General features: G+C 39.4%; 1 protein-coding gene across 4 annotated transcripts in view; it reads left to right on the top strand.

Moving 5' to 3' along the window:
• Positions 1-23674, top strand: part of YTHDC2 (YTH domain containing 2) — a 46665-nt gene that overhangs the window by 6010 nt on the left and 16981 nt on the right. For all 4 annotated transcript variants that reach the window (XR_006101947.1, XM_042449564.1, XM_042449562.1 and 1 more), the window contains exons 4-18: positions 1125-1324; positions 3360-3526; positions 5012-5114; positions 6844-7000; positions 10095-10202; positions 10424-10569; positions 14057-14192; positions 14819-14945; positions 16326-16391; positions 20060-20238; positions 20804-20900; positions 20992-21079; positions 21168-21248; positions 21433-21515; positions 21956-22061. Coding sequence is in view for 3 of the 4 variants with exons in the window: in XM_042449564.1 (XP_042305498.1) it covers positions 1125-1324; positions 3360-3526; positions 5012-5114; positions 6844-7000; positions 10095-10202; positions 10424-10569; positions 14057-14192; positions 14819-14945; positions 16326-16391; positions 20060-20238; positions 20804-20900; positions 20992-21079; positions 21168-21248; positions 21433-21515; positions 21956-22061 (1844 nt within the window). In the remaining variant the exon portion in view is untranslated. The remainder of the gene's footprint in view (positions 1-1124; positions 1325-3359; positions 3527-5011; positions 5115-6843; positions 7001-10094; positions 10203-10423; positions 10570-14056; positions 14193-14818; positions 14946-16325; positions 16392-20059; positions 20239-20803; positions 20901-20991; positions 21080-21167; positions 21249-21432; positions 21516-21955; positions 22062-23674) is intronic.

The following is a 23674-nucleotide window of genomic DNA, read 5'->3' as shown; positions in this document are numbered from 1 at the left end:
TGAATTAATTATATTCTTCTACTGTTGCAAGAGAGCCAAATAACTGGCACTACCTTACTGAAATTTATTTTTAGAAAATGGATTTTGGAGAGAACAAGTGCTTTCCTCCTTGACAGCTAATAACTTAATCTGGGAAACACCTAAATGTGCAAAATCATGAATTGCTTTTTAACTTTAAGAATTGCAAACCAGTACAGTGCTTATATTACAAACTCCACAGCTTGGATTTTGAGTGGCCCTTTTTTCATAGAAGGAGATGTGGTCTGTCCCATGGAAGTAGAATAGGAGGCTTCTGGTTTTGTTAATTCACTTTTCCTCCAGCAGCTGATTTTACTGTACACATCACCAAGTACGGATATGAGAGCTGGACAGTAAAGAAAGCAGATAGGAAGAAAATCAATTCATTTGAAATGTGCTGGAGAAGATTGCTAAGCATACTGTGGATGGGCAAAAAGACAGACAAAGGGGACCTTGAAAAAATCAAGTCTGAACTCTACCTGGAAATCAAGATGATGAAACTGTGGCTATTGTACTATGGTCATATCATGAGAAGGCTTGACTCAGTAGAAAAGACAATATTGCTAGAAAAGGCAGAAGATAGTAGAAAGAGAGGAGGACCCCACCCCTGATGTCTAGACTCAATCAGGGAGGCCACTGAATTTGCAGGACCTAAGCAGAGCAGTGGAGGTTAAGGAGTCTTGGAGATCTCTCAAAGACAGTCACCATGAATTGGGGGTTGACTCAAGGGCAGCTAACAACAAATGGTCTTTCAGTCTTCTGGAATCAGGTTTTGGCAGTGTAAAGAGAGGATAATTTAAGGAAGTTCTGGCTTCTCTTGTGTGGATGCAGGCATTCCTCAGCCAGAACACTCATGGAGTGTCTGGGTCCAAGTCCATACTTTTTAATACTAAGTGGTAGTATTGTATCTTGGAAATGATATTGTAGGAATTTAACACAGACAAAAAATAAGGACTAACTAAAGGGATATAAAATTTTGCTCTTTAATACAGCCAAAGCATTTCTGCCCTTTGCTAACCATTTGAAAGACAATATTCTTTCTAAAATGTTTTGTTTATAAAATAAGATTAACTAATACTCAGTTTGGAATAATTTTTCCCCTTTAGAGAACAGAGAAATGAGTAAAACAAGTGGCCGACTTAACAATGGCATCCCTCAAATTCCAGTGAAACGTGGAGAGTCAGAATTTGATTCATTTCGCCAAAGTCTGCCAGTTTATGAAAAACAAGATGAAATTGTTAGAATCATTAAAGAAAATAAAGTTGTTTTAATTGTGGGGGAAACTGGATCAGGAAAAACTACTCAGGTATGCATTCCTTCAAAAATTAAAGTGGAAGTATTTAAGAAATTGAATCTATCTATCTATCTCTCTCTCTCTCTCTCTCTCTCTCTCTCTCTCTCTATCTGTGCCAAATACAATACTGGTATTTTTTCTACTATTGGAAATGGAGTTTGGTAATTTAATTTCTTCTTTGATTCTTAGAAGTAGTCCTAATCTCCTGGGAAGGACCAGTGGATTTTCTTCAGTGCTAGTGTGAAGTTTGTGGTTATAGGTCTCTCTGCTGTGGCAGAGAGGTCATTAATCTCCTGGTAGCTCTGTATGTTCATTACAAGGCATTCTGTGTTACGCCTATGGATACCATGGGCCTGCAGGTTCCAAAACTTTATTTCCTCAGTACCAGTATTTCAGACAGGATGAGTGAGTATGCTTATTCTCTACCTGATACGCTTAATTAATTCCATTGTGATCAACTGAAGAGAAAATACTGAAAGGAGAAAATAGTACTGTATAGGGAAATGGCATTGTTTCCTGCTACTCTACATTGTTTTCCAGAGATCTGTCCAATTTGGAACAAACTGGCTATTAAACTGATTTGCTATGGTAAGCCATGATCTAGGCTTGGTTTCTGATCAGTTTTAAAATGTCCAGTGTACCCAGTCTAGATGAAACTGCAGTTTCAGATGGAAGGAAATACTTAACAATCCCTTTGTGGCTACACTGGAAGAGAAAGAAGGAGGAGGATTGTACATGTTAAAGTGTAGTTTAGCATTGCAGCAGCATCAATCCATTGTGGACTCTGTGTGTGTGATTCTTCAGCTAATTATTTTACATTTAAAAGAGAATGCTATATTTTTCCTAAATTTTAAGTTCTCTGTGCATAAGATATATTGCTGAAATGTCACTATCCTTTGTGTTAGAATGCATAGATTATGCTGATTTAGCTTCTTAATGTAATAATAATTAAAACAATTTATTTATAGCTCGCCAAATCACAAGGAATCCGGGCGGGTTACAGCAATAAAAATTTTGAGAATACAATAAAATAAAATACAAAAAATAAATAAAATACAATAAAATAAAAGAAAGCAACGTGAGTTACAGAAATTCACAGTTAGACCTGATGGAATTGGGCCTTACTTTTTCACTCCCTCCCAGGTCTGATGATGACACTTGGGACGGAGGGAGGGCTCTTCTTCTTGAGGCAAGAATATAATTTTTATTAACGTAACTTGTTTATTTAGCAAGAAGGAAGCTATAGAAAGTCCAAATCCAGTTTGGGAAGTTGATGATTTTAGATTCGTATATGTGCTAACTGGATGGCTTGAGAAGATGTCCATTTTTATGTACATATTGATTGATTGATTGAAATTTTATTTATATACCGCCATTCCTGCGATCACAGCGGTTTTATAATAATGTTTTATGTTTTAGCTTCCATATGTTAGGTGAAAATCTTTATTCATCTAGGCTAGTTATAATTTTATTAAAAATGTTGTATTGTGAACTGACCTGGAATAAAGTTTTAGTGAAGAAATTAGATGTACACTCCATGTTTTAGAAAATGGTAAGGAGACAAGCTCCACATTCTGTGAGATGGTCAAAATTTATTTGTTTAAAAAGCCCAACATGTTTTGGCTTGAATGAGAAAAGGCCTTCTTCAGGGGCCTTCAGCAAAATTAACTGGAATTAAGAAAAACACAGGACCATTGAATTTGCATAATGTGAGATCTTGGAGATGAGATCCAAATCTAAACATGAAATTCATTTGTTTCATATACACATAGTCAGAAGGTAATTTTATACATAATATTTTAAATAATTTTGTACATGAAAAATGTTTGTGTGCATTGAACCATCAAAAAGCAAAGGTGTCACTAACTCATGTGGACAATTTTGGATTTTGGAGTATTTCGCATTTTGGAATATTGGATAAGGGATACTCAAATTAAAATGTAATAGGCTTTGCATCTTGTCTTTACCAGTCTGAGTTGCTTGTGGCAAACTGAATGTGCAGATTATTCTGGATTTTTCACAATTAACACAACATGTTTATATTCAGATTCCTCAGTTTCTACTTGATGACTGTTACAAAAATGGAATACCATGTCGCATATTTTGCACTCAGCCAAGGCGTTTGGCTGCAATTGCTGTCGCTGAAAGGGTTGCTGCTGAAAGAAGAGAGAAGATAGGGCAGACTATCGGTTATCAGATCCGACTGGAAAGCAGGTCTTGCTAGTTTCCCCTGTATTCTTGGATAGAAAATATTTTAGATGTCTCTTTTAAAAAATTAAAATTGTGAACTAATAATGAAATAGTAGTTGTAACATTTTTGTAGATTAAAAACTACATGGAAATCTCCCACCACTTATCTCTTGTACATTGCACATTTATGTCTTGGGCTTGTATCTTTGCCTTACTCTTATTCCCAGAAGTTATGGAAGGAGCCAGGTGTGTGTGTATGGCTGAACTGCTGTTGCTACATAGCTTTGCCCAGTGTAATTCTAGTGGCATCACATATTCCCAAATGAATGTGCTTCAGTGTTAATCCACCAAACAGTGATACTTTTGTTGGCCAACCGAAATGCACAATATACATGTTGCACAAGTATACTTGTTGCAACAGGTATATTGTGCATTTTGGTTGGCCAATAAAGGTATCAGTGTTTGGTGGGTTTTTGTTTGAATTTGCTAAATGGACAGCTATCTGTCCATATTTCCTAGTGTTAATGTTATTCTCTGACTGTTTTCAAGATGGATTGGGTGGTAACTCACAAAAGGATCAGATTTGGAATGCTCCAAACAGTGCGGCTTGCCTGATACACATCTTTTATTTTTCCAGAGCCAAGTGAAAGTCTTTTTGCCTGGTCCTTTCAAAAAATCTTTATAAGAACTGTTTTAATGCTGATGGTGTGTTTCATCCCTCCTCCCTTGTCTATTGTTTTTGTAACATTTTGAATGGTGTCTATACTATTGATAGCTTCAATTAATTTTTAAGGATTAAAATTACATTTGTGACACTTATTTCACTATTTGAAAGAAATAAAAGCCTTTCTTGCCAGATTGCGGATTGCATTGGGAAGGCTGGGAGTATGACTCCCCCCCCCCCTTTCCCTTCATTCGGAGCTCCTAACCTATCATGGCATTGGGAAAGCTGGAGTGTGAGACTTTTCTAGCCTTAGATTTCACAGATTAGGGGTGGGCAAAATGTACCCTTCAAAATATTGTTGACTGTAACTCTCATTAGCCTTAGTCAGCATGGCCAACAGTATGGAATACTGGCAGTTGTAATCCAATACCTTGAGGTCACAGTTTGCCAATCCCTGTTTTAGAGCTAAGGCTGGGAGGAAAGTTTCCAGAAGTCAGTCTGTAGAGCTGTTTTGTCTGACTTGTATGTAGAGTAGTATGAAATGGTAGGTCTTCAGTCTTATGAATATGTTTCAGACCAGGACAATACACAAAGTATGTCTTTGTCTGGAAGGTGGGATGTGGGATTATTTTTTCCAAAATAGGTTGTCTGCAATCCTGTGCTAAAAAAATGTCAATCAGAGTTGCTGGTCAAACACAGTGAGTTATCTGGCCATCAATTATGAAGTGATATACTGGTACTGTAATTGTGATAAAGTGCAGCCACTTCCAATACTTAATTTTCATAAGGTGTGCTCATTGCTTTTGCAGTCTTAAGTTCTTAAAGGACTTTGTCATTTTTAACAGGGTTTCTCCAAAGACACTTCTAACATTTTGCACCAATGGCGTATTACTTCGTACACTAATGGCTGGAGATAGTGCACTATCAACTGTAACACATGTTATTGTGGTAAGTTTGACCATTTATTTATCATGAAAGTAACTTCCTATCTTTGAAGCTGTAAAACCTAAGTTGTATTTGTTCTCAGTTTTAGTTTAAACATCATTCATGTGTTAACAAACAATATAATTAATGGTTTGTTAAGCATATAAACCGTATAGTTGGATCCATATTTTTTATGGACTTGTGTTTACATGTATTTATCCCAGGCGAGCAAAAAGCTGTCTATAGTAGATGTTGTGCCTTCAAGTTTTCAACCAATGGCAGACCCTATCATGGTGTTTTCTGGGCTGAGAGTGTATGACTTGCCCCAGGTTATCCAATGAGTTTCTCTGGCTGGGTAGGGAATCAAACCCTGCTCTCCAAAGTCCTAGTCCAATGCACAAACCATGCTGGCTTATGGTAGACATATATACCTCAAATAAAACTGTGACTGGATTTTAAAAAAAAATTACGTACAGTAGATCTGAAAATCAAATAAGCTGCTTCTCTTTCTGGAAATAAACATTCTGACCAATTTTTGTAACCTAGCATGATAAGACTGATTACTAAATTTGCCATCTCCTAATTAACATTGTTCCAGATCATTCTAAAATTGTGACCAAATTGACTTTTAACCAAACATACCATGTTATTCAGATTCTGCTTGGTTTTGCTCTTAAACAAAGCATCCAATTCTCATGTTTTAAAACATGACCAGAATTTGAGTCCCAGAAGTATTTGTAGATGAGCTGTGACATCATATTTGGCTTAAAGACTGCATGGAGAGAAAATACATGGTTTACGTGGTCTCTTCAGCTTATGTGGGTCGTCAGGAAAGACAGTATGTTAATCTGTAAAAGCATTTTAGCAATGGAGAGGAAGATGTGACAATTGTAGCAAAAATCATGTGAACTGGGACTAGAAATGAATTTCTTTGTATTTTGAATACATACATGGAATGTTTCATTAAAATAAACATCAAAATTGAAGGAGTCTCATTTACTATTGCAAATAAAGATTTAAAAGTAATACCTCTGGAGGCAGTTGTGGGAAATGAAATGTTGCATTGACTTGGGCTTAATACTGCATGAGAACATCATGCTGAATTGCCAGTAAAGACTAAAATAACTTGATTGTTTCGCATTTGCCGTCATTGATTTTCCAATAGTTAACTGATAAAGAAGTATTAGCTATTAATTAGCTGTAGAATGACAGATATGGCGACTGTAGTCAGCTTGGCTAGTGGTACAGGCTAATAGGAGTTATTGTCCAAAACATTTTGAGGTTAAAAGGTTTCTCATCCCCACTTTACTATTCCAAACAAAGAAACAAAAGAAATCATAGGCATGTATGTAATGATGCTACATCATATTTGCTGAAGTGATGAAACTGTATACCTTTATCACGGGGGGGGGGGGGGGAGACAATGTATTTCCAAGGGAATGAGAAAATACTCAGGTGTGTTAATGGAGGCATGAATGAGTAAAATTTGATATAGGTTAAAATCTTATAACCTTAAGCTTTGAAAATGTTGAGATATGGCTATCACAATAGTTCTTTTTTTTTTAAGTTAAAACTTTGGGATGAAAATCATGCAAATTCTGTACTTACATGTTGGCAAGAAATAATACAGTTATAATCAGCAAAGTCCAGCTTTAGTGAAATGTTACATTTGTAAAATGGAGGAGTAGCACTGTATCACATGTCACTGCGATCAAGTTTTGATACAAAGAGGCTTGGCCTGCTTATGTTGCAGGATGAAGTCCATGAGAGGGATCGGTTCAGTGACTTCTTATTAACGAAGTTGAGAGACACATTGCAGAAACACTCGTCTTTGAAACTGATCCTCTCTAGTGCTGCTCTGGATGTGAATCTCTTTGTCAGATATTTTGGAGGCTGCCCAGTGATATATAGTAAGTGCAATAATATATGATTATTGTATGATAATGCATGATCACAATTCAAAAAGAATGTTGACAAGCTGGGGCAACCAGCAGCAGTCCAGAGGAGGGTGACCAAAATGGTGAAGAGTCTGGAAACCATGCCTTATGAAGAGAGACTTAGGGATCTGGTTATGTTTAACCTGGAGAAGAGACAGTTAAGAGGTGATATCATAGCCCTGTTTAAGTATTTGAAGGGGTGTCATATTGAGGATGGAGCAAGCTTATTTTCTGCAGCTCCAGAGAATAGTCATGGAACAATGGATGCAAGCTACAGGAAAAGAGATTCCACCTAAACATTAGGAATAACTTCCTGACAGTAAGAGTGGTTTGGCAGTGAGACACACTCCCTCGGAGTGTGGTGGAGTCTCCTCCTTTGGAGATCTTTAAACAGAGGCTGAATGGCCATTTGTTGGGGGTGCTTTGATTGTGAGCCCTTGCATAGTAGAGGGTTAGACTGGTTGGCTCTTGTGGTTTCTTCCAGCTATGATTCTATGAGCCCATACAGACAGGCCAAAATAAAGCTGCTTCGGGTCACTTTGGAGGTACAGTATGCTGTTTAAATGATGCATGCATCCTAAGAGGCCAGAAGCTGCACCAAAACTGCACTCCACTCCTTAGGACTGAAGCATGGCTTTGACGTGGCTTCTGGCCTCTTAAAGTGCATGCATCATTTAAATAACACAACTCCAAAGTGACCCGAAGCAGCTTTATTTTGGCCTGTCTGTATGGGCCCTATGATTATAAGATAATAGGAGTCAGGCTACTAAATTTAACAATATATTTTTTCTCACTTTGGTGTAGTTCATGCCAAACCTGGTGGTAAATGCTTGTACAATTGACACACAATGATCTGTGCCAAATATTAGAGGTAACAATGTCTGAGCTACTGTTAAAAACATTGCTACAAGTTTTTGTATTTCATTTTTCTGTCTGCATGGCATATGTGTGTGAGTGAAATGGTAGCTTGACGTCTGTATGTATTCTTTGAGATGCAAACTCTCAATTCAAATTTCACTTCAAATTGTTATAGATGAAGAAGTGCTGTACTCCATTATACTGAATGAAATTGGGTTTGAATGAGTAACTTTTTAAATAACAGGATTCAATCTTTATTCTTAAGAGTGCTTTTCAAGCATGGACATGTAACTCTTGGGATTTACAGTGCTACCTCGGGTTACGAAATTAATTCGTTCCGCCGCTCCGTTCGTAACCCGAGTAATTTCGCAACCCGAAAAGGCTTTTTTTAGCGCTGGAAAGCCGCTAGCCGCGCTTTGCGTTTGAATTTCGTGCCGAAAAAAATTTCGTAACCCGAAAAAAACATCGTATCCCGGAACAGTTTTTTCCAATCTAACTTTTTCGTATCCCGGAAATTTCGTAACGCGATCAATTCGTATCCCGGGGTACCACTGTAGTCTTATTCCCTTGAAATGCAGCCTTGTGTCAAGTAACAAATTATTATGTAACCTCTCTTCTTTTGAAACTGTTCTTGATATAGTACTGTACGATGAAGTTTCAGAAACACAAGTATGAAGTCTAAAGCCCTGTCTGCATGCATATACTAGTTGCACAGTTCTTAAATCATCATTTAAATAATGTGGGCTAACAGCACTTTCTTACTTGAAAATACAGTCCAACCCCTCTATCTGTGGGGGATGTGTTCCCAGACTTACTGTGGATCATGGTGAACACCCAGTTTTTACCATAAATTCACCTTAGAGTTGTGGTGATCTCTCTATCTGGAGCTTTTCCAGCGAGACTCTGCGGTCAACCTTTGGTAGAAGTTGACCATAGAGTTGCGCTGGATGATCTCCAAATGCCTAGATAGACCTTTTTCCCCAGATGTGGATAAATGAAACTGCACTTACTAATCCCATGGATATGGGGTTGGACTGTGTTTTTAAAAAATATCCAAAAAGCAAACATTGATTTTGCCGTGTTATATAAGGGACATGATATTTTACTAAACCCATTGTATGTAATTGGGACTTGAGGAACCATGGATTTTAGTAAACACACTGATATCTGTAACCAAACCCTAGCACATTCAAAGGGCCCACTGTATTCTCAGTATAGTTGGATCACAATAAAGTTTTGGTTTCCCCATATCTCATCTAGATATTTTGTTTAAGGTTCATCTCTCTTCCTGCTAAAGTTTGTGCCTGTTCAGATACAGTGGTACCCCGGGATACGAATGCGCCGCCTTACGAAATTTCCGGGTTACGAAAAAAATCCAATTAAAAAAACTGTTCCGGGTTACGAAGGTTTTTTCGGGTTACGAAAAATTTTTTGGTGCTTTTCGGCGCTATTTCACACGAAATCGCGGCTTTTCCCCATTAGCGCCAATGGGTTTTTCGGCTTGCGAAGTATTCCGGGTTACGAAAGCGGCGGCGGAACGAATTAATTTCGTAACCCGGGGTACCACTGTACTTACTTTTGCCACTCCATGGTTGTCTTTTCTAATTGCTACATAGTAGGTCCCACATACACCTTCCTTGGCCCACTCTTTCAGGAGAACAGATTTATTTGAAAATGTGTAGAAATGCAGTTGTCTGTTAGTTGAAGCTGAGCAAATTGCATAGAATGAGCTCCCATATTTTAGACTATGAAAATTTAATGCTGCGGTGCAAAAAATCTATTGAACTATTGAAGGGAAAATTGCTACCAATGACATGGATTTTAGCAGAAATGTAAGCATTCAGATTTTACTTGCTAAGCTTGACCACTTTGAAAACATGCACAGGAAGATAGGGTATCTAGTTACTTTTTGGATTTAAATATACTTTTTGTGTTCATTTCATTGTCAACATGAAAATTCCTTAAGGTCCACTCTTCTGAGCTGGCTCTTGCTGAACCAAATTGGCTTACCAATTTCAGTTCACCTAGAATGAACAATACTTGCTCCTCTAAAAAATAGGAACTTAAAAATCACAACTTAAAAAAAGACACTGGAAATTTTGCTAACTATTCTGCCTTTCCTACAAGCACATGTATATTTGTTGCAATTTTAAGTGTAATGATAATATAGAATACGTAATGAATTCTATTTAACCCCTTACTTTTTCAGTACCAGGGAGACCTTTTGAAGTAAAAGAGATGTTTCTGGAGGATCTACTGAGAAGCACAGGCTATACAAATAAAGAAATGATCAAATACAAAAAGGAGAAACAGCGAGGTTGGTGCCTGTATTTAAGATGCTAGAAAAGAGGTTCTTCTGTTGATATCATTGTATTTTAATAATTTATTTTAATAATATATATTATTGGATAGATATAAATGTTTAATTGATAATAATAATTCAGATGTGGCAATTTTTAAAATAATATTGAGAAATTCTAGTAAGATTTCCATTTTAATTCTGTCTTTTTTCTGTAAAAAATAAAATGTGTTATCTAGAGGAGAAACAACAGACAACTTTGACTGAATGGTATTCTGCACAAGACAACAGCAAGCCAGAACTGCAACGACAGAGAGCAGTTCCAAATGTAGCTGAAGAATATGATTTGTTGGATGACGGTGGTGACACAGTTTTCAGTCAGTTGGTATGCTCCAGTATTTGAAATTGCTAGGTCATGTTGTGAAATATAACAGTATGAACTACTGTGGCACTCTTAAATGACACATTATACTTGCCATGACTTCAACTTCTGCCTATTTTATGTTTATATAATTTCACCCATTTACAGCAAATGTCTTAACTATACTTCAAAACAAACAGGAGCCAGTCAAAGGCTCTCGTGGCTGGCATCCATAGTTTTTTATGGGTTTTTCGGGCTATGTGGCCATGTTCTAGAAGAGTTTCTTCCTGACGTTTCTCCAGCATCTGTGGCTGGCATCTTTAGAGAAGATGCTGGCAAAACATCAGGAAGAAACTCTTCTAGAACATGGCCACATAGCCCAAAAACCCCACAAAAAACAAGAGCTAGTTCAGAGTTTTAATATTTATTTAACACACATTCTTTTATTTTGATATTATAAAACCTGCTTTAAATTTGGAAGTGGGGCTACTACTTAGAATAGAAATTTAAAGCAACAACAAAAGGTTCCACTGCATGTATGGCTCTCCCAACACAGTAAGACTAACTTATCAACAGGGGGATACGTTCCATTTCATTCCATGTTTTTTAAATGAGATGAACAACATGGATAGAAAGAGAAGGCGGTGCACTTTGTACCTCATTGCCGGTGGCCATGTCCTTCCTGTACATCTCCCTTCAGGAAGAAGCTGGCTTGAAGGGATAGGTAAGAGGCTCCTCTTTCTTCCCTTGCACCTGCCTTTAGCATCTCCACATCTATGTCTTAGGTTTCTGGTTTCTGCCAGGCAGTCTCCTGCCTCCCCCTCAATGAAATTTGACTCCCCCCTCAATTTCCCTCAATCCTATGCCCATCCTGTGGAGCACAGCACTCCTCTCAGCATAGTTCTTCCTCCCCCTGCCAGCGCACCCCCTTCACTCCCCTTCCCCCCACCCAATAATTACTCATACACGCATTCTCACACATGCATGAGCTTCAGTGCCTGTGTACCTGAGCATGCTTGTGACCCAACAACAACACTTACCAATATGATCACATAGCATCAAGCTGCTGCCCAAATCTGGGATTCCCTCCCACCTCCTTTTTTGTCATCAGAAAAAAAAATTTGCAGCAGGGAAAAAAGATAGTCACACAAAAACAAAATACCACCCCACTCCCCCGCTTTCATTATTTTCAGACCTCAGTTTAGTGTAGGTAAACAAAATCACAGATAGCAGTATAGCATATAAGGCAGGGGTAGGCAACCTTTTGGAGCCGGGGGCCGGGTTGGTGTCCCTCAGACAAGTCGGGGGGGCGAAGCCGGGGAGTGGAGCCACCCTCTGGGGCGGAGCCACCCTCTGGGGCGGAGTCTCCACCGAAGCCCTGCAAGGAGGAGGAGGCGTGTGCCTGCCCTCTCCTCCTCGGTCCCTTTCTGGGCAAACACCCCCAACCTGCATTCCAAAACACACACAACAGCACAGTTGTGCATTTCACATGGCTTTACTTAACATGGCCTCTTGCATATTTCAGAGGCTTATTCCATAATCAAACCCCTTGGGTTTAACATGGCTATGCATATTGAACATGTCAAGGTGGTTTCACCGTTCTTGGACCAAGTGTACTTCTCAGAAGTGTGTACTTGGTCAAGGGACTTTGTTTTTTCTTCACTGCGCATGAGTTTGTAAAAATCACAGCAACTTACATTGGCCTTGCCTCAGAGGCTTTCTGATATCAATATCACCATTAAAGAACCAAAAACACACAGAAAAGGCACTTTGGAAAGTCACACTCTCTTGGCTTCAGAAACAATGCGTGCATGCCTCTCAAGCTGACTCATATCATTATCATCATCATCAACATCATCATCATCACCACACTATCACTGTCAAAGCAAGGGAGACTTGTTAGCATTAAAAGCACACAAAAGACACTTTGCAAGGTCACACTCTCTCAGCTTCTGAAACAGTAGTTGCATGCTTCTCAAGCTGACTCATCATCACCACACTATCATTGTCAAAGCAAGGGAGACTTGTTAGCATTAAAAGCACACAAAACACACTTTGGAAGGTGACACTCTCTTGGCTTCAGAAACAGTGCCTCCATGCCTCTCAGGCTGTCTTATATCATCATCATCATCATCATCATCATCATCATCACATTATCATTGTCAAAGCAGGGAGACTTGTTAGCAATTAAAAAAGAATGCAAAATAAAACAACAAAAAACCCATGTGGTCTCTGGCCACTCACCACCTTCTCCTCTTCCTCCTCCTGCTGCCCCCATCTCCTCTTCCTCCTCCTGCTCTTCCTCCCTCCTCTTCCTCCTCCTGCTGCCCCCATCTCCTCTTCCTCCTCCTGCTCTTCCTCCCTCTTCTTCCTCCTCCTGCTGCCCCATCTCCTCTTCCTCCTTCCTCTTCCTCCTCCTGCTGCCCCCATCTCCTCTTCCTCCTCCTGCTGCCTCCTCCTGCTCTTCTTCCCTCCTCTTCCTCCTCTTCCTCCTCTTCTTTCTTCTCCTCCCCCTCCTCCATGCGCCGCAGGACGGAGGAGACAGAGGAAGAGGTGGGCAGCGCGGAGCCCCACGGGGAGGCGGGGAAGGCCCCGTGGGGCCACGCAGAGCCCCGCAGGGAGGCGAGGAAGGCCCCGCAGGGAGGCGGGGAGGGCCCCACGGGACCCCGCAGAGCCCCACAGGGAGGCAGGGAGGGCTGCGCGGGGCCGTGCAGAGCCCCACGGGGAGGCGGGGGAGGGCCGCGCGGAGCCCCGTGGGGAGGCAGGGAGGGCCGCGCCGGCCTTCAACCTTTGCCTCCTCCACGCCAGGCCGCGCGGCCCTCCTCTTCCTCCTCCGCTGCCATTTTGGTTTTTAAAATGGCGGCAAAGTCTCGCGTGACCTTTCCCGTCCTGGGAAAGGTCACGCGAGACTTCGGCCGCCATTTTGAAAAATAAAATGGTGCCCGGAGCGGCGCGGAATTGGCGGCAATCGGCGGCAGGACTGCGCGGGGGCCGGTAGAAAGGCCTCGGCGGGCCGGATCCGGCTCGCGGGCCGTAGGTTGCCGACCCCTGATATAAGGGGTCTTACACTGGTGCCTCGGGATACGAAATGATCGGGTTACGAAATTTCCGGGATACGAAAAAGTTGGATTGGAAAAAACTGTTTCGGGTTACGAAATATTTTTCGGGTTACGAAATTCATTTCGGCGCGAAATTCAAATGCTGCAAAGTGCAGCTATAGGCTTTCCAGTGCTAACGGAAAGCCTTTTCGGGTTACGAAATTTTCGGGTTACGAAAGGAATGGCGGAACGAATTAATTTCGTAACACGAGGTAGCAGTGTACTGTTTATTTTGCTGGATTAGTTTTGACTTCATAGTTTCAGGATTTCATGTATAATGATATAGTGTGGAAAGTGTCATTAAGTTTTGAAACTTTGAAATACTAGGGAACAGCTTAAAAGAGTATGTTGTTCTTTGATAGCTTTCAGATTTAGAAGGCGATTTGTAATTTAAAATGTATTCTTATTCATAGGCTGAAAAAGATGTCAATTGTCTTGAACCTTGGTTGATTAAAGAAATGGATGCTTGTCTTTCTGATATCTGGCTGCATAAAGACATTGATGCCTTTGCACAGGTCTTCCACCTTATTTTAACTGAAAATGTCAGTGGTAAGTTCATGCTAGTAACTGAACTGTACACCTAAATCTCTACACTATAAATTCCAGTGTAATTTGACTGAGAACAGCTAGGTAATTTCTTGAACATTGAGATTTCTAGATCTGTTAAAGAATATTTTTGCAGTGCTTGGTTGTTCTGGAAAGTTAAAATAGCACTATGACTTCATGAATCACAGGACGTTTAGAGTGTTTGTTAAAAGCATGTTTATGTTAGTTCAGATATTCTGTGCATATTTATTTAGAAGTAAGTGTTTGGTAAGTGTACATGGGATTGCAAGCAGAGTAATAAGAATAATAAGCTCATTGAAAATGTCTGTTATTTTCTGCTCTCTTTTTAATTTCCCCTTCTCTTTTTTTCCTTCAATTTTAAATTTAAAGTGTATTTAAATTTCTTCTGCTACTTCCTCTCTTTCTCCTCCTCACTTCTTCTTCCTCCCCTTTTTTCAGTCTATCTTGTTTCTTCTGTTCCTGATTCCTTGATTCAATTCCATCTAAAATGTCATTTAAAGCCCAGTGAAAATAAGATAATATTTTAAGTGGAAAGTAGTCAAAATAATCTGGACAATTTTCTAAGAAACACACACGCTAAACTGTGTTCCCCCATCCCCTTATTGTAGTTGATTACCGACACAGTGACACAAGTGCAACAACTTTAATGGTAGCTTCTGGAAGAGGTTTCTTGAGCCAAGTTGAACAGCTGATTGGTATGGGAGCAAATGTTCACATCAAATCATCCAACGGCTGGTAAAATAAGTACACAGCAACTTCTTGACATTGATTTCTGTGTGCATGGCAGAGAGAAAAAGAGAGAGAGTGAGACTGGGAGGTGGAAATTGGATGTAGTCATTGACATTTTTTCTCAGTTTTTCTTAATTTGTAGTATGATTTTTTTAAAAAAACATTAATGCTATTGTGGCATTGTAACTTTGAAATAAAGCATACTGGATGAGAAAGTGTGCAAGTTAATTCAAGAAACTAGAACATGATGGGGAAGAAAGATTAACAGTTTATGGTTTATGGATTATGGAAAGAATGAGTATGTTTGAGGTAATTTGTAAATAAATTTATTTTTTAAAAATAAAAAAATAGTACAGTGTCCACCTCTACCCTGGTAGATGTCCTATAAGCATGATTTGTCAGAGATGCAACCTGTAGAAAAAAGAGCCTACTATTAGACTGCTGTGAGATTATGCTAACATTTAGAAATAATTAGTTTCAGTAGCAATTCTATACAGAGATTAAGTGGTGAAACAGACCGGCATAAAAAGCTGGCTTTTTGGCATCTTTGAGGTGTAGTGTACAATGCATGCCTCCAAAATGCCTGGAAGCCAGTTACAAGCTGGACAGCCACCCACACATAGGCTGGCTTCTGGGCGCTCTTTTGGTGTGGCGTTTAGATGCTACGCTCCACCAGAGCCCCTTAAAGCTGTCTTCCTGCTGTGGTGGGGCAGAAAAGCCGTCTTTTTGCCAGCACAAAATCTTTTTTGGCTGGCAAAAAGGCAGATTGGGGACGCTATGTGTGGTTGCTGTGGCCCCAATCTGGCTTTATCAGGAGCGGTCTGTTCCCCCCTTAACTCTTCTTTCCTTAGCCCTGTGCCTTCCAGTTCCCACCAGTCTCAGGAAATGTAGCCAATTATTGGTAAAACTGGAAAGTACCAGGTAAAGGAAAGCTGGAGTTAGAGAGCTGAAAAATTAATCTTCACAGAGCTGAACTGTGATCATGAACACCCTTGTAGAGGAAGAAAATGTATATTTATATGTGTTATGGACAGCACCCCCAAACCCGATTTGTGGGCTGGTTCATATGGGATACTAGACCATAGTTAGATGCTGGATAGGCTTCGAAGGTCTAGGGGGGTCATTTTACCACTCCCTGGGAGCTGTACCTAGCCTCCCAAATAAAATAAAATAAAATAAAAGTTCTAAGTTCCAGAGTGAGTTTCTTTAGCAGTGGTAAAGCTAATGAGCATTACATAAGAAGAGTTGAAAATGGAGATAGAAATGTTGTCCTGAAATAATAGTTTAAAAAGGAATTGAAAATGTTATTTGTGTCTGGGTTTTTTGTGTGTGTGCGTGTGTGCTTAAGCAAAATGTTTGTTTAAATGTCTATTGCAATTACTATAGGACAGCTTTGGAGTGGGCTAAACATTTTGGCCAGACAGAAGTGGTCGACCTCCTGGAATCCTACTGGTAATAGTTTTCTTAATTTTGAAATTTATTAAATAAATAAATCCTAATGCTAATAGTTTTCTTAGTTCTGAAATGTATTCAACTATACACAGGAAGCTGCTCTCATTACTGAAGTAAACAAAGAAGCCTGTTTATGTCCTTTCCCCCTATACTTGAGAGAGAACGTTTTTTAGCATGACTTGCTTAGAACCTGGAAACCTGTCTTAATGCAAAAGGTTAATGAGAAATGTTCAGTATAAAGTTGAAACAAGTGTTTTCAGGTAATTTGAAGGCTTATAACATTTAGGAAAAATCTTCAGTGTTCTTTAGCAAATAGGCCTAAGCTAATTTTATTCCAGAGACTATGGTGCGTTACAGACCGCCCATTTGGGGCGGCCTGTATCTGGCCCTTTCCCCGCCAGATCGGGGCCTCAGCTGCCACAGTGGCAGCATCTGAGGCCCCTATCCGCCGCTTTCCAGGCCGTGGAGAAGCGGCAAAAGGCCACTTCTCCGCGGCCTGGAAAGGGGTGTCCTTGGGGCTTCATGCCCCAAGGACATCCGATGGCGGCGGGGACGCTGAGAAAGGGGCCGCTTGGCCCCTTTCTGCTTTGCGTCGCTGGCGCAGCCACCTGAAGGCTGCACCAGTGATGCAAAGCTGGAAGGAGCTCCGAAATGGAGCTCCTTCCGGCTACGTGAAAGGGCGCAGTGACGTCACTTCCGCACCGCCCTGTTTGGAGGCGGCGCGGTGGTGACGTCCTCATGGCGGCACCCATGTAGAATGGGCACTGCCATTTTGTACGTCCCCAGGATGTACGAGGGTTAGGGTGTCCGAAATGGACGCCCTTTCCTAACCCTAGTACGTCCTGGGGACCTACTTTACGCCCGTCTGTAATGGGTCTATATTTCATAGACTTTTCATTCCCTGCTGGTTTTAATTTTATTCCAGAGACTATATTTCATAGACTTTTCGCTCCCTGCTGGTTTTAATTTTAAACCTACTTAAAAGCCAAGGTATTGGTTTCTTGCAGAATTAGAAGGTAATCTGTTTTCCATTAATTAGTCTGTACTTGAGAGGTACAAAATTGGACAAATGGAGACATAATTGATTTACTACTGTAGTACACTATGCACAAAAGTGTAAAAGGGAAGATACTTACTATGAACACCTAAATCTTTAAACTATGGTGCTTATATTTTGCTTTATAGCTTGGATCTAAACAATGATTTTAAGCATGCCTAATGTCTTGCATGTATGCAGTTGAATTTTAGTCCTCATTTATTTTAACTCTGCATACTATAAGTTGCTTTTGAAATTCCTCTCCAGTTCAAAAGTGGCTTCACAAGATTTCATAGATAGTTGCCGTTTCAGCAGCACAAGACCAGAATCTTTGAAAGTGTGTAAAATAGTCATGATTTTTAAAATCTTGATCTGCATATATTTATTTCAGGAAAGAGAACCACATAGCCCTCCAGATGTTGCTGGAGTACAGCCCCCATCATATCTTACTAGTGGCTTTGCTGGCTAGGCTGATGAGAATTCCAGTCCAGCAACCACTGGAGTACTACATGATTTCCAGTCTGATTTATGTTATACTGAAGAAAGTACAAAGGATTTTAGTTCAGTTATGTTAGAATGTCAGCACATTTTGGAGTTGTTTAAAAGACTATAAAACAATATTAAATGGTTAAAATTATATAAAATACATGAAATACCTTTTTATCAGTATGAAGATAAAAAGCTTATGGAAGCAGGAGGAAGCAACTCCTCCCTTTTACAGCCTTACCCGTGCTCCTTAAAAACCTGATCTGCATGGCTGGGAAACTTTCCAGAACAAGTGTTTGATACTACAGAGGACAGCAGAAGGAAGCGAAAGAGGAAGAAAGTCCTGGTGCTACCATAAGTGTGGCATTGAATTTACCTCTGTGGGAGTAATCTTGTAAATGATTTCGGTTTAGGCTTGTTGATCTGAGCTTGTTGGTTCCATGGATTTTTTAATGAAACCAGAGAACTATTGTACATACTAGGGATTGGATCCAAAGCTCTCTGGGGCTTTTCATAGTGAAGAGTAAACTGACACCTGATATTAGTGAGCATCTCTGCTTGACAAAAGACCCCTTGCATTAATAGAAGCTTTCCAGATATTCAAATATGAGTGGGATGGATCAAAAAAGTTTAAAACATCTAGTGTTCAAATTCAACACTTGAGGAATCGTAGAATAGAATCATAGAGATGGAAGAGACCCCAAAGCCATCCAGTCCAACCCCCTGCCATGCAGGAACATTTAATCAAAGCATCCCCGACAGATGGCCATCCAGCCTCTGCTTAAAGACCTCCAAGGAAGGAGACTCCACCACTCTCCCAGGGAATGTGTTCCACTGTCAAACAGTCCTTACTTCAAGAAGTTCCTCCTAATGTTGAGGTGGAATCGCTTTTCCTATAGCTTGCATCCATTGTTCCAGGTCCTCTTCTCTGGAGCAGCAGAAAACAAGCTTGCTCCCTCCTCAATATGACATCCCTTCAAATATTTAAACAGGGCTATCATATCACCTTTTAACTTTCTCTTCTCCAGGCTAAATATCCCCAGCTTGCTAAGTCGTTCCTCATAGGGCATGGTTTCCAGACCCTTCACCATTTTAGTTGCCCTCCTTTGGACATGCTCAAGTTTCTCAGCATCCTTTTTAAATTGTGGTGCCCAGAACTGGACACAGTATTCCAGGTGGGGCCTGATCAAAGCAGAATACAGTGGCACTATTACTTCTCTCTATTACGAAAGCGGCGGCGGAACAAATTAATTTCGTAACCCGGGGTACCCCTGTATCTGTGCATTTCATTTTTCCGCCCTAAGTGCAGTACCTTACATTTTCCGTGTTTAATTTCATTTTGTTAACTTTGGCCCAGCTTTCTAGTCTATTCAGATAATTTTGAATTTTGATCCTGTCCTCTGAGGTATTAGCTATTTCTCCTAATTTGGTGTCATCTGCAAATTTGATAAGTACAGTGGTGCCTCGGGTTACGAAAGTAATTCGTTCCGCGGCCGCTTTCGTAACCCGAAAAGCCTTCGTAAGCCGAATTGCCATAGGCGCTAATGGGGAAAAGCCGCGTTTCGTGCGAAAAAGCCGAAAAAAGCACCAAAAATTTTATTCGTAACCCGAAAAAACATTCGTAACCCGGAACAATGATTTCCAATGGGATTTTTTCGTATCCCGAAAATTTCGTAACCTGGGTATTTCGTATCCCGAGGTACCACTGTATACACCCATTTGTGTCATCCAGCTCATTGATAAAGATGTTGAATAACACTGGGCCCAGGACAGAACCCTGTGGCACTCCACTGGTCACTTCTCTCAAGGATGAAGAGGAGCCATTTTTTTAGCACCCTTTGGGTTCGGCTGGTCAACCAGTTACAAATCCATGAACAGTTACCTTGTCTAGCCCACATTTTACAAGCTTGTTTGCAAGAATGTCATGAGGAACCTTGTCAAAGGCCTTACTGAAATCAAGAAATACTATATCCACAGCATTCCCTTCATCTACCAAGCTGTTAATTTTATCAAAGAAAGAGATAAGATTTGTTTGGCAAAACTTGTTTCTCTGAAACCCGTGTTGACTTTTTGTATTTATGTAAGCCTGTTTCCACATTACAAAAGTTTTGTCATGTTCTAGTTAACATTGTGTTACATATTTTAGTGCCTCACTGGAGTCTGGCAATCTAGATGAAAGTTCCTTGGTCCATGCTAATGCCAGTGAACTTAGTGTGGAAGATCAAGAACTCCTGAAAGCTTACCATCATAGTTTTGATGACGAAAAGGTGGATCTTGACCTGGTCATGCACTTATTGTACAATATCTGTCATAGCTGTGAAGCTGGTAAGTACATTTATACTTATTTATCTTGGAGAATATTAGTAATGTATTTAATTTTAGAATAACTGAAAGCAGTTTACTGTAAAACCGGCAATTGAACATAATAAAATAATAACATATATTAAAACAGTAAATTAAAAGCCAGGTAATTAGTATTTATATACTCATGATTTATGATCATTTGATGACGTGTTTTCTGCATATAGAGTATTTAGTGGAACCAACACCACCATGTCTCATTTGTGAGCTTGTTAGGTTTAAACTATTGGACTAAGATGATCTTTTAAAGTAATCCAGCAGGACTAGTATTTTGTTCTTACAGTACATTTGATTGGGGAATTTCCCAATGCCACTTCTGCAATTGATGGAGTTTTTGAGCAGGGTCTTCTTGCATATATATATATATATATATGGACATGCTTTTCTTTATACCAAGGTATCCAGCATGGAAGTGAGAGTACTCTCATCTGCAATCAGTCTTAACCAGCCCATAATGGAAGAACTGATACTAATATCTTATTCTCGGCTTCTTATTGTTCTTTGAACATTGGAAATTTTTTTCTTAAAGGAGCCGTTTTAATTTTCCTTCCTGGATATGATGAGATTGTCGGTTTGAGGGATCGCATACTCTTTGATGACAAGAGGTTTGCTGATAATGCTCACAGGTGAAAATCTGCCTTATTTTTATTTGGAACTTTCTGTTGCATTTTTAAAGAGTCACACTTCACTTAATTTCATTTGTACATTGTTAACTAGATTTCAGGTTTTTATGCTGCATTCAAACATGCAGACCTCTGATCAGAAGAAAGTTCTGAAGACCTCACCTCAAGGTATTCGCAAAATAGTAAGTAGCAAGTGACTTTTCAACTGGTTGTGAATTTTCACTTCACCACATCTGCTGTTGTTATGGCCTATTATTCTTGTTGCTGCAGATACTTTCTACAAATATTGCGGAAACCAGCATTACAGTTAATGATGTCGTCTTTGTGATTGACTCTGGAAAAATGAAAGAGGTGCGTTGTTGTAAACATATATTATAAATTAAAAATTCTACATTATAGAAGAGCATAGATAATATGTGACAAAACCACTGTGTATAGAACCTTGGTAATTTAGATTCTTTAAAAAAGCAAGTGTTCTTTTACCTTGTTGTTCTAAATCTCACTTACAATAGAGTAATTCTTTTTATCATTTTAGAAGTCCTTTGATGCATTGAACTGTGTAACTATGCTAAAGATGGTATGGATTTCTAAAGCTAGTGCTGTTCAAAGAAAGGGCAGGTAATGCAAAAACTTTGTGAATACTTTTTTCTACAATCAGGCTAGAGACATTTTTTAAAAAAAGATGTAATGTTTACTTATTGAAAGAAAAACACTACTATGTCTGAGTAGAAATACGATAGAGAAAATTTTCTTGTAAGTTATGAAATATGTTTGATGTGATTTCTTTAAAAATATTTAAATTTTATTATTTAGATTAAAAAAAACATTCTAGGCAAATAGTGGAAAGGATTTAATTGTTCTTTGATAGTTGTAGTTTTCCCCCCACTACATCAACTTGGGATGCCACTATAGATTTACAGTCTTTGAAGGATTTTGTCATACTGAAAATTAGTATACACATAATTTTAATGAATGAAAATTAATATATGTTTTCAGTGAGTTTGTTTAAGTTCCATTTTCTATGGATGATTCACCTTAACTAATACTTTGTTTCCAAGGGCAGGACGTTGTCGGCCTGGAATTTGTTTCCGACTTTTCAGTAGACTAAGATTTCAAAATATGCTGGAATTTCAGACTCCAGAACTTCTAAGAATGCCTCTACAGGTCAGTGATCTTTCTCTGTTTCATGAAATCTATTGAAGTCTTCATAACAAAATGGCTCAGTTTAGCTATCACACCAAACTACAGTTTGAAACCATTACTTTCTGTTCTTTTCAATAGCCTGGTTCACAAGTTGAACTCTGTATATATGGTGTCATAGAGAGTTGAAGCAATGGTTGTATCAGTGGTTTGAACAGGTTTCATGCCAGACTGTATTGTGCATCTCTAAATGTGGTTTGTAAGGGATGCAGTGGCTCAAGTGGCTAAGATGCTGAGTCTATTGGCAGATTGGCAGTTCGAGGCCTGGATGCCGCATGATGGGATGAGCTCCTATCACTAGTCCCAGCTTCTGCCAACCTAGTGGTTCAAAAGCATACAAATGCAAATAGATAAATAGGTACCACTTCAGTTGGTGGTAAACAGTGTTTTGTGCAATCATGCTGGCCACATCACCACAGAGTAGTCTCTGACAATGCTAGTTCTTCAGCTTAGTAACAGAGATGAGCATCGCCCCCTATGGTTGAACACGACTTGACAGCCTTGTCAATGGAAAATACCTTTACTTTAAATGTGGTTTAGTGAATATTTCTCCAGCCAGTGCTGACAGGAAGTGATGGGTACTGTAGTCCCAACATATTTGGAGGGTGCTGGTTGAGGTGGATGTATTTAATGGTGTCTGAATTGAGCTAGTGTGCTAGAAACCTAATGCAGAGAATTACAAAATAAAATAAAACATCTATTACTTTTTTTGTTTAGCTTAATATGGGGTGTGTAAGATATATGTGCCTCATTGGAAAACACATGAGATACATGTTCCCTCTGCTCCCTGTTAAACTTTCCCCTTAAACCAGTGCATGCAAGGAGTGTGTGTGTTCTATTAAAGGAGAATTACATTCCTGAAAAGCCTCCAGGAAAAGCCTCTTTTAAAATAATGTGTGGATTTTGTTTAACATTTACAAAATGCTTCATAAAAGACTCACATTGCATCTTGACCCAACTGAATCTGAGGTTTGTACACTGTTTTAGTGTTGAATCAGTTGAAGTTGACAAGTGGTAGCAATACCAAGTATATTTCTATACCACTTATCAGTGCACTTAAGCACTCCCTAAGCAGTTTACAAAGTGTAAGCTAATTGCCCCGAATAATCTGGTTACTCATTTTAGCGACCTCAGCAGGATGCAAGCCTAGTGTTGCAGCCATTGTTTGCTTTGTTCTGCAGACATTATCATTTGGAATATTACTAAATATCAGTGGAAACTCATGGCATAGAAACCAGTGTTTTGAACTCTTTTTTCCATTGTAGCTTAGGCAGAAATGTGCAGTGGATGAACATACAGTCTTAGGCTGCAGTTCTGTGCATGTCTGCTTGGGAAAAGTTCTGGTATTGGGATAAAGATCTGGTTTCCCCATAGGCTTGCTTTTGTGCTATAATGGATTTTCTTTTTCTTTTTGTTACACTTTTTGCCTCATTGATGGTGGATGTCCATTACAATTAAAATTTTGATTTTTTTTGATACTTTAATCCCCTGATTTGCAAATGGTGAGGATATATTTGTGGTTTATATAATTGCTTGTGAAGTTAAAAGTGGTCAGCAATATCTATTGGAGCTACCTG

This window comes from Sceloporus undulatus, chromosome 2 (genome assembly GCF_019175285.1).
Source record: "Sceloporus undulatus isolate JIND9_A2432 ecotype Alabama chromosome 2, SceUnd_v1.1, whole genome shotgun sequence".
In the NCBI taxonomy this organism is placed as follows: Eukaryota; Metazoa; Chordata; class Lepidosauria; order Squamata; family Phrynosomatidae; genus Sceloporus; species Sceloporus undulatus.
The sequence above is the reverse complement of the archived record's forward strand: the minus strand, read 5'-3'. Positions and strand labels throughout refer to the sequence as shown.